The sequence below is a fragment of the Alligator sinensis genome, unplaced genomic scaffold (assembly GCF_000455745.1).
Source record: "Alligator sinensis unplaced genomic scaffold, ASM45574v1 scaffold1485_1, whole genome shotgun sequence".
Lineage (NCBI taxonomy): Eukaryota > Metazoa > Chordata > Crocodylia > Alligatoridae > Alligator > Alligator sinensis.
This window is the reverse complement of record NW_005842962.1, coordinates 259,645-271,485: the sequence shown is the minus strand read 5'-3', so window position 1 is coordinate 271,485 and position 11,841 is coordinate 259,645. Positions and strand designations below refer to the sequence as shown.

The following is an 11,841-nucleotide window of genomic DNA, read 5'->3' as shown; positions in this document are numbered from 1 at the left end:
CCAGTTCCCTCAGCATCTCCTCATAAGCCATGTGCCCAATCCCTGTACAAAAAGTTTGTATAAAGTCTCTGCCAAATATACAATTGATCAAATATCACCCCCTAAAAAGCTTTGCCTCTTGAGTGTTTCCTGGACCGTTACAGCTATGACATCACTCCAAAATTACTATATTCAATGTCTAAGCATGTGTTTACTTAATATACAGTAATGTGGCCAAAATATTTTATCAATACTTGTATTTTAAATTAGAAAACTGGGATTTTTGACACCAGAAAAATATATTGGAAAGCACTGGCTTTCTTCAATAAACACACATACAAAATGTAAGAAAACCAAAGCCAAATATATTCATTCTTCGGTGCTTTCCTTCTAAAATGTTTTAAATTAAAAAAAAATCCAAACTTACTTTTCTTTTGACCGAAAGCTCAATTTTTTGCCAAAGCTCCCTTTCTTCCAAACATTTACAGTGTATATCTATCAGAGACATATTTCTTGTCTATAGTACTGTTTAAAGGGGCTTTATCCTCCCTTAATTAAACGTGACTTCTTTGTGGAGTTTATAAATCTACCAATGGTTCTTGCCAGTGCCACTTGCACCTCTTTGTTTCTCAGGCTATAAATTAGCGGATTCACAAGAGGTGTGAGAACCGTGTAGAAGACAGAGAACACTTTGTTCAGGTCTCTCAGGGTGTTGGTATTGGGTATCATGTACACAATCAATAGGGTACTGTAGAAAACTGTCACCACAATGAGGTGAGAGGAGCAAGTAGAAAATGCCTTCTGCCTTCCAGTGGAAGAGGGAATTCTCAAAATGGCAACTATGATACAGATATAGGATGCCACGGTTAACATAAATGGGAAAACTGCAGCTAGGGAAGAGACTACAAAACTAACAAACATGACCAACCTGGTATCACTGCAGGAGAGCTGTAGTATTGGCGTTAAATCACAAAAGAAGTGATCAATCTCATTGGGGCCACAGAAAGTTAATTGTGATGTGAAATATGTTATTATTAGAGAACTTATTAATCCTCCTATCCAGGACCCAGCTGTTAGATGGACACATCCCCTGCTATTCATCAGGGCTGCATAGAGCAGTGGTTTACATATTGCTAAGTACCGGTCATAAGACATCACAGCTAGGAGGTAACACTCTGTAGTTGCCAGACAACCAAAGAAATACATTTGAGTAATGCAGCCCCTAACAGAGATGGTCCTGTCCCCAGTCAGGAAGGCAGCCAGCATCCTGGGCAGGATGGTAGAGGTGTAGCAGGTCTCCAAGCAGGACAAGTTGCCCAGGAAGAAGTACATGGGGGTATGAAGATGATTATCAATCACAACCAAGACAACAATTAAAATATTCCCAGCTATGGTCACAATGTAAATCATAAGAAACATGAGGGAGAGAAAAGCCTGCAAGTCAGGGGCATTCCCAAATCCCAGGAGGGTGAGTTCCATAATAAATGTTTGATTGCTCCCTTTTCCTTTCTCCATCCAGTATAGCAGGGTTCCCCTTTCACTGTTTTTGAAGAGATGTATCTAGAGATAAAGGAAATTTTTTGGTTTGAAGGAGCTTGGTATGCAATTTAACTATAAAAACACAGATAAGATGGGCCTCCTGGGACACTGAGTCCAGTTCTGTGCTTCTACAAACCTCTACTTTCAACTTTTCCCCATAAATAGAAGGAACAATACCCAAACCACCACCATCACCCTAAAACATGACACATGTAAAAGATAAAAGCCAGCGGGGTAAGGGTACTGCCACTGAAACAACAGGGAAGTAGTTGGTTAATACATGTTTAGAAAATCCTAAGAAAAGGAAAGTGCCCTACTCTACAGGAGAAGGGATGGGGGGACTCTAGAGGCCATTCCAGTAGCATTGATTTGATTCTATAATACCATACAAAACAAGACAAATCCATTTTCAATTCAAAAAAACTTTCAGTACGAGAGCAGGGATTTTACTTGCTAGGAAGGCAGGGAAACTGCTTCACCTATGGGCCTGTAGAACAGATATTTTTCATCTGCCTACCCCACATTCATAATAAATTATGCTCCTGCCCCACTCTGACCACTGCCTTTCATAGTCTTAGAGTCATTCTTAGGATCTGGGCACATGCAAAATGACTTGATGACTTTGAATTATCTCACTCTCACCCTTGCAATTAAGACTTTTTTCAAAAGGTCCTATATAAATGCAGCTCTGGGCCCTTTCAGAGTACCTCATCATGTCTCAGGCTTCCTGCCCTCACATTTCTGTCCTGTTCTTCTAGAGGCAATGAAAGTAATAACCAGTGATCCACCAGGTCTCATACAGAGAAGGCTCCTGTTGGAAAATGTAACAAGAAGTTGAGGAAGGCGAGTTTAACAGACCAAAATGGGGCGAGAGGTCCCATTTTGGTAGTGAATGAAGGACAGTAGGGGACGGGTGGTGAGGAAAGGCTACTAAGAGCCTTGAAAGGAGAGAAAAATAGCTTATATTTAGTATGTAAAGAAATGGGGAGGATAGTAGAAAGATGTGTAGAGCCTGGTGACATGGACAAAGATGAGGTATAAGAGACTGAACTCTACAGAATTGCTGGAGATGGATTAGTAGGACAACATTGGATTCATCAGTCAAAGGACAGGTTATTGCTGTCAAAGGTGTGCATTTGAGGTGTTTGAGGTGTAGGAAAGGCCATACCTTACAGATATGTAGAATGAACCTGAACATTTTAGAAATAGCTTGGGCATGGTGAGATAAAAGACAGGATGACAGTGAATACCACAGGAACTAAGAAAGCAATAGAATGGCTTTGGATTAAAAAAAAAAAAGGTTCTGTTTTATCCAAGTGAATCTTGTGATACTGGCTAGATATCCATGAGAAGAGGCCGGGATGGGATTTTAGCTGGGACAGGAGAAGATAGGTTTGGTATTGAGAGGAAGATCTGACAGTCATTAACAAAGACAAGATGATGAAATGTGTGTTTCCATATTATATACATAGAGGAAAGGTACAGAGGCAGGAAAGCAGGACGCTAATGGATAGAGCTCTGTGGAAGCCCCACATAAATCTGAAGGTTGGGTAAAAGGGCTGTTCTAAATAATATATTTAAAAAAAACCTTATCAGTGAGGCAGGAGGGAAACCAGGAGAGGATGAAGGGCAAAGAAAAACAGTTTTCAAGAAGTGGAACAGAGGTGGGATTATTAAAGAGCACAGATAGGGCAGGAAGAATGAAAATGGAGCCCTTGTTCTTGGTTTTGTCTAGAAAAAGCACATTAAACCCTTGGCAAGAACAGTTTAAGTAGATTCCAGGGAGAATAGTTAGAATGGCAAAGTCTGTGACAGAAATGAAGGGAAAGTAATCCAGGCACTGATTTTCTATTAAGTAAACTCGACAATGAAATGGAGTGGGGAGACGCCCCTAGATCTGGGGAAGCTCTGGAAAGAAGTCTGAAGAAGGACAGCGAGAAGTAAAAAGAAATCCCTGAGAGGAACAGAGATGGCAGAGAGAGAAAAAAGTTGCTGTTTAGGGGATAAAAAGGAAATCATGGATTAAGGAACACATTCAGCCCCATCCACAATCTCCTGGCATTTATATGCTGTGTATTTGAATGTAAAAGCAGGAGAATGTGGTCTGGGTCCCAGTTCTGACTGAGCAGGTATCATTCAGCACTGAAAGCCATATTCTTTGGGGTTCCAGCTCAGTAATCAGAGAGATGTGGTATATCCAGCTCAGTAATCAGTAATATAAATGTGGTATATCAGGATGGAAGAGGAAGTGAGCTGGAACAGCAACCCCCACCTGAAGTGTGGGGCTAAAACAAAACTTAGGCTGCCTTGCTCCCTGCCACGGTGAATAAGGTCCCTAGCAGTTGACCCAGAAATGATAACATCTACCTTCTATCCTCAGCATTAAGCTGCCACATTTCCATCAAATGGCACCTGGATATGAGCAGTAGGATCGGGATTGCATCATTGCTCTGTTCCTCTTTAGGTCCCATATGTTCTCATTCTCTCTGTGAAGTCACATTGTATTTCCTGATGGGCTGCACTGGCCCTGCTGTCTTGCTGGACTGATGTTGCTCATTTTATTACATAGAGCCTTAATGTAATAGCTCTAAATGTGTGGAGGTTTTATAGAGACAAGGAGCCCTATACTGCTTCTTGGTACAGGTGTGTTCTCCTTTGAGACTGCTGATAATCATCCCTTTGAAAATGACCTCATCTGTGAATTAATGCTCTACAGCTTGTTTGAAAATTAGAAACATCTAAGGCATCTAGATGTCCATCGTATAAGCATCTGGGGACCACATGTCCTGGGAGCCACACCAGCAGGGGCTGCACACTGTGCAAACCACACCAGGAAAGCTGCAAGTCACTGGGCTATGTGCTATGTGGATGCTCCCCAACCCCTCAACCACTGCTCTGTGTGCCTGTGTGGTCACCCCACAAAGATGCACCAGTTCCCCCTGCCACTACTGCCGCATGTGGACCTGATTCCCCACTCTTGCTACTATGTATTCCCTTGCAGGCACCCCCTACCATTGCCCCATGTGGGCACAAATCTCCCCCGCTATACAGTCTTTATTCCCTTTCCCCATACGTGGCCCAGATTCACTCTCAGATCCTTGCACTGTGCTGCACTGCTCCTCTGCCTGGGCCAAGGACAGGACAGCTGGAGGAGGGAGAAGGAGCCTGGAGTCTCCAACTGCAAGAGCAGTCAGAGTGATAGGAAAAGCAGTGACTAGGTGAGAGCTTGGGGGCTGCAAGCTAACCTGTACTCAGCCACCAGGTGCACAGTCCAGATGTAGGCCATTGCCATCCCTATTCAAACCTCAAGGGACATTTTCCCTATTTATTATCATGTACTAACTTTGTGACTTTTAAGTAGGAAGGATACTTTTCAGTTACTTGCTATCACATTATTAATAGAACTGATGATTTTCACAGCTATCTTATTCCATGATTTTACAGCCAGGGAAACAAGGTACAGAATGGAAAAGAAACTTTCAAAGATTATACAGCAAGTCACTGTCAAAGCCAGGAAGAGAACACTGACCTCAAACCATGGGTCTTGTGTCTCCAGCTGTCAAGAGATTATTTTTTTCTTTTAGAAAGTGATAAATAGGGAGGCAGGAGACACATGGATATGTGTTTCAAAAATGTAAATGGATGTGTATGGGCTTGGTTGGCTGACTAGATGAATGGATGTTGACTATAGGAATTAACAGTTAAATGTTTCTCAGTACAGACTTTCAAAAGCCTGTAAACAATTGGGAAACAAGGCCCATTTCACAGAACCAAGTTTGGCCCCAATTTTTCCGTTTAGCTTACCAAAGGGAAGGCTATCAGGTGACTGGATCAGAGTGAGATTCCACATTACATATTTTCCAGAAAGGTGGGTGGATTAGGAGATGTTACATTTGCAGGGGAGTATGTAGAAATCAGGTTTAATGTAGATCAGAAGAGCAGGAAGAGAGGACAGTTAATTTTGTGATTAAGTTTTCCCCTTCTGTCCCCATAGGCTAGGTTGCTATTTTTCAATATGCTGAGATAGCTAGGCACTCTGGGTTACATTCTTAAAGTAAAGGACATTGCAATTCTCAGAACAACATAACCTAATTTTTAGATACCCTTCCCCCTGCTCTAGTGATTAGATTCCAGGTCACTTGGTTATTCATATCTCCTCATGGCTTGTCCACTGCCCTAACCAAAGTGCAGCTAGGGGCCACATCAGATCTGATATAGGCAGTTAGGCTTCCTGTACAATATATGAAGAGGAATAGGCACCTAAACAGGGGATCCCTCCTGACAGTGATTACTTGGGCTTTAGGGCCCAAGACTTCTACCTGCTGGATTGTTTTTGACTAATACCTGCTGGGTTTGTTTGGAAAAAGATGTTTCCTTTGTTACATGTGACATCAGGTGCACTCCATACCCTTGAAAAGGTTGAGTTCCTCTCCAGGAGCTAAGCTAAAAGGTAGTTCTGGGGGGAGCAGGGAGGGACAGACAATGAGGAGGAGTCAGAAACCAAAATACCATGTCTTGGAGTCCAAGGAGCCAGGGGTTCACTTTGTCTAGAAGCTACATGGGGTGACTTCATGAGGTCCTAAATAAGTGCTGCTCTGGGGAACTCATGACAACATGGCAGAACTGAGCCACAGAGAGGGGCCCCATTAAAGCAGAAGGCACATCTTCCATGAGTGATATATTTGGGACCATGGTCATTTTGAGGGCAGGACTTAATGAGCTGTTCTTCCACATTCCTTTGGATATCAAGAGGTGAAATGCCTTACTGCTGAGTATTTTAAACCACAGACCACTTACTTAGAGGCCCATCTGTGCAATGAGGCATTTGGAGGCCCATCTACGGTCTGAATTCATTTCTTAACTATCTCACAGCAACATACTTGTCTTAGGTCATATAGAGAGTTTGTGACAGAGCTGGATTTTAAACAAATTTTGAATCCCAGTATAGTGTGTCAACCACAAGACAACATTTATGGCCAAGTCTAGGTAAAAATAATCTATTTAACTAATGTCCATTAGTATCTACATTTCTCATCTCGTATGGCCCCTAGCTGTAGTGTGGTTAGACAAGGCATGAGAAGATATAGCTAACCAAGTGACCTGGAATCTAAATGCTAGATCATAGTATCACAGGGTCATAGGAAAGTAGGGCTGGAAGGGACTTCACAGGGTCATCTAGTCCATCCCCTTACTCAAGGAGGGATCACCCCTGACTAAGCCATTCCAGCCAAATACCTGGTATAACCTGCTCGTGAAAACTTCCAAGAATGGAGATACCACTACTTTTCTAGGCTGTAGGTAACCTGTTCCAATGCTTAACCACCCTCATAGTCGTGACGTTCTTCCTAATCCCCAACCTAAATTTCCATTGCTGAAGCTTGAGGGAATTGGTTTACTCCTGTCACATTCACTGCTCTTCCCCCATCCACAGAGCTTGGTACCTTAGCAAAGAAGGAAATCAGGTTGGTCAGGCATGACTTGCTCTTGATGAATCTATGTTAGCTATACCTGATCACCCTGTTCTCCTCTTAATTCTTCACAGTGGATGCTTTGAGAACTTGCTCTATGATCATTCTAGGTATAAATGTCAGGATAGCTGGTCTGTAGTTCCCCAAATGGTCATTCTTCCCTTTCTTAAGGATGGGCCCTATATTTCACTTCTTCCAGTCATCTGGGATCTTACCTGACCTCTATAAGTTTTCAAAGAGGATAGCAAATGGCTCCAAAATTATCTCAGTCAATTTCTTCAGTGCCCTAGGGTTCATCCCATCCAGCACTGTCCACTTGAAAGCATCTAGCTTCCCTAAGTAACTCCTAACCTGTTCTGCCACTACTCTAGGCCACACAGAGCAGGGTGAACCAAGCCAGCAATGGCAATGCACCACCTCCTAGCCCAATCCACTCCCATTACTCCCAGTCTCTCAGTGGAACCCTGATGACCTATTGTGGGACTCCAGGGTGCTACAGAACACAGTTGGAAAACCATTGCTCTAGACCGTTTGTCTCCTACCCTTTCTTTGCTGCCAACTACACTCATCATTTTGTAGCTGCCTCTAACTTTAGAAAACTGATGTAAAAAAAAGTATGAAATAGTCTGCCTTCTCTGATTCATCTGCAACTAGATTGCCTTTTGCATTCCCCAAGGGACTTGTGGTTTCTCTGGTCTTCCTCTTACTTTTGACATACCCATAGAATCCCTTTTTATTGCTTTTTATGCTCCTTGCCAGCTGCATCTGAAATTGTGCCTTGGCCTTCCTAGTTTTCTTCCTGCATGCCCATGTGATACTCATACTTTTCCCTAGTACTATTACCAATTTACCACTTTTTATAGGATTCTTTTTTGAGTTTCAACTCCCTAAAGAGCTTGCTATATAGCCAGGCTGAAATCCTTTTGCACTTCCCATTTTTCTATCACATCAGGACAGCTTGCTCTTAAGAGGGCCTCCTTAAAGTCCCACAAGCTCTCCTAGACTCCTTTTACCCTCGGACAAGCCTCCCAGGGAATCCTGCCCACCACTTCCCCAAGTCTGTTAAAGTCTGCTGAAGTCAGTGTCCTTATTCTGCAGCTTTCAATCTTCTTTCCTTTGGGTTCTTGCACTCTATCATTCCAGGATCACTGTCATCCAAGGTATCTTCCAACTTCACATATTCCAGTCAATTTCTCCCTGTTTCTGAGCCACAAGTCAAGAGCCTCCCTCTGCTCTCCCCTCCCCCCCCCCCCCCCCCCCCGGCACTTGGCCTGTCTATCATGTATCAAAAGTTATACACAACACCCTCCATAATCTGCCAGATAACTTGTGCACTGCTGTGTTTCCATCCTAAGAGATGCCCCAATAATTAAAGCCCGCCATGGAAACCCAAGTTGTTCAATTAAGGTCTATAATTTGGAAGCTCCCATTAATTATTAAAGACGGCCTCATCCACAAGCAAATGCATGAGCCTGGATACTATCACTACTCTGACAGGCAGAATGTAATTAATTCCCTAAATCCCAGGCATTTTAAAGTGATCATTAGCATGCATGGTCTCTAGAGAGACCTTTTTGACTAGGGCAGCTGATGGAAGGCTGAATTCTCCTATAATCCCTGAAGAATGCCAAAATACTCACCTTTAATAATCTGTGCAATCTCCACAATAAAAAATCAGAAAGCAGGACCAAACCAACCAGCTAACAACAGGCTGGTGCCTCTTAAGGAAGAAAGAACACCTGAAATAGTCTAAGGTGAGCAGAGAGATAGAAGATGTCAGATCCCTCTTCCCGAACCCAGTCCCTGTTCCCAGAGAGGTGGCTGCTTCTTATTTAGGGTCCATGGGGCAGGTCCTCATGCACTGACTCACTATGGGCTCAATGTTTCCTCTGATAATACTCCAATCATTAGGCTAGATTTTGAGGCATTGGGCGACATCCTATGAATATTAACATCATGTTCTGGTCCTTTAAGGCTGCAAAAAATGAACAGTCAAACAAAAGAATTTTTCTCCCTTCCTCCCCAAGGCATGGGCTTTTAGTATCAGAAGATGCCTCTAGGAGGAATGGAAAGTCCGTTCGGCAAGAATAGTATAATTGCCCTGGCTATACTTATGGCATACAATTTAGCGGGGCACTTACGGCTCCACATCCCATCCTACTAGTCCTGTAGTACTTCTCCTCTCTCCCCCACCCCCATATTGCTATACTGGAAAATGAGTCAATGTGGGTAGGATTTCCACATGAAAGCTGTTTTATTGTACTGGGGGTACAGCAAGGAGTCTACCTGGAGCTCTTTATCTAGAAACTCATATACTCCAGTTGGGATGTAGGCTTTTTTCTTGGTGCCTCATTCAGACTTCTTCTAGAGACCATATATGCATAGTCTGTTTGATTTAGGCAGGCACTTTTGAAAATGGGCCCTGAATCATGTAATCAGTTAAAAAAAAAAATTACCCTCAATTTAAAAATACTGGCAAGAATTTTTGAGGGAGCCTACAGCACTAGGATGCCCTAATTCATATGGCAGCCAATGGAATTTGACATCCTAAATGCCTTTATGTTTTAGTCGCCTTAGCAAAGGTTTTCAAAAAGAGAAAAAGAAAATGTCAGTAAAAAGAAAGAAAAGGAAATAATTATGGAGGGTAAGAACAAAGTACTTCCATTTCATTTCTTTTCATAATATAAAATAAATTATTTCCAGTTAGCTTCATAGTCAATTCATTTAGAATTTATGAAAGAAATATTTTTACACCATGTATATTTAAACTGTGAAATTACTGTATCAGTAGTATTTCTGATACAAGGACATCAGTAACAAACAATAAAAGGTGAACTGTTAAACTGAATAGTAGCAGAGCTGTTACAGTGGCTTGCTACAGCTCCCAAGTTGTAATTTCCTTTCTATCTGTGCCAAAAGCTATTATGTCTTGACTCAGCTATAAATGAGCACCAGATCATTCAGGCTGGAGTGTCATGGTCATTCGGGTTTGATGCTGATCATTTTGCTCCTTTGTGTGCTCTGGCCTCAGAAACTGGCTTATTTTACCATGAGAGCCTTGTACACTCTGGAGGACCACTGAAACTTGCACCAACTCTGTCAAAAAATTACAGAGGATTCAGGGCACAGCCCTGAAAATAATTCATATCCTTATTATTACACAGGTGTTGGATGATCCTTCAAGATGCTCTGTAGCACATATTCCTATGTCATGTTATTGGATTAGGTGCAACAGTGGTCAGATAATGATTTGCTGTGAAATTGTTATATTTGTGTTTCTTACATATTTTTCAATACAGTTATGACTCAGATATGTAGGAACAGACAAATCCTAATTTTGGATTGCTGTTTGGATCTTTTTAAGTTAACTGGTTAAAAATATTTATTCTGGTCTGCTTTTTACTCATTTTTTTATTTCTTAGAATTTCTTCTTACACTAGCTAAGCCAGATGGAGCAGAGAGAAATGGGCAATCAAACATCCATAGCTAAATTCATCCTATTGGGATTTTGGAACCTCCCTAAATTGCACATTCCCCTCTTCCTGCTATTTCTAGCGATCTGCTTGGTAACTGTGGCTGGGAATATCCTCATCATTGTACTGGTTGTGGCTGATCAGCACCTTCATACCCCCATGTACTTCTTCCTGGCAAACTTGTCTTGCTTAGAGACCTTCTGCACCTTAACCATCCTGCCCAAGATGCTAGCCAGCTTCCTGACTGAGGATGGGGCCATTTCTGTTGGTGGTTGTATCACACAATTTTACTGTTTTGCTCTTCTGGCAACTACAGAATGTTATCTCTTAGTGTCAATGTCTTATGATCGATATTTAGCAATATGTAAACCTCTTCACTATGCAGCCCTCATGAATGGTAGGCTCTGCCTTCAGTTGGCAGGTGCATCTTAGATGAGTGGGTTTCTGGTAAGTACAATGTTACTTTTATTGATATCACAATTGAAATTATGCAGTCCCAATGAAATAGACCATTTCTTTTGTGATTTCACCCCACTAATTAATTTGTCCTGCAGTGATACCAGCTTGGTTACATAGACCACCTTTGCATTTGCCTACATAGACATCCCTCCTCCATTTGTAATAACTGTGGCATCCTATAGTTGCATCATTTCCACAGTTCTGAGAATCCCTTCCAGTAAAGGGAGGCAGAAAGCATTTTCTACCTGTTCCTCTCATCTCATGGTTGTTACACTTTTTTATGGGACCTTAATTATTGTTTATGTGATACCAAAAAGCAGTGCACTGAGAAACCTAAACAAAGTGTTTTCTGTTTTCTACTCTGTCCTGACTCCCCTAGTCAATCCCCTTATCTATAGCCTGAGAAACAAAGAGGTGAGGAAAGCCCTAAGAAAAGTTGTTAGTAAATTTGTAAGGTTCAACAGAACAGAAATGGGATCAGTAAAATGATCTCAACTGTCATCTGTCTCAACTAGTCTCAACTGTCTCAACAGTAATCTGTCTCACCTAGTCAAGCAAGTTTAAACCAGCGTACCAACTGTAGACTGTCAGAAAAAAGATATATGCCTTTTTTTATACTCTTTGCAGAACCTAAGTTTGGATGCAAAAAACAGCCTGCCCACTTGGTCCATGTATGCTAAAAAAACCCAAAAAGTGGCAATGTAGAGCAAGGGGCACTGAGCATGTGCTAATAAGGATGCTGAAGACAGAGTGCCTAAAGGTATGAACAAATGTACTTTTTAGCTGCTTTAAAAGAGGAGGTGGAGCTGTTTTTAAGAGCAGACATCAGCTATCATGCTCTAACACTTACCTCTGCATGATTCACCCAAACTGTGATCCTGACTGAAGTTGGGTTAAAGTTGGAGCAGTGCTGCTTGTGTGTT

General features: G+C 42.0%; 1 protein-coding gene and 1 pseudogene across 1 annotated transcript; one reads left to right on the top strand and one right to left on the bottom strand.

Moving 5' to 3' along the window:
* Nucleotides 1-519: 519 nt before the first annotated feature.
* LOC102376070 (olfactory receptor 1009-like) lies at nt 520-1,494 on the bottom strand. Its single transcript, XM_006036426.1, has one exon. It carries the CDS (start codon nt 1,492-1,494, stop codon nt 520-522), a length of 975 nt encoding a protein of 324 aa, XP_006036488.1.
* Nucleotides 1,495-10,435: 8,941 nt separating this feature from the next.
* LOC102375826 lies at nt 10,436-11,407 on the top strand (annotated as a pseudogene).
* Nucleotides 11,408-11,841: the final 434 nt, after the last annotated feature.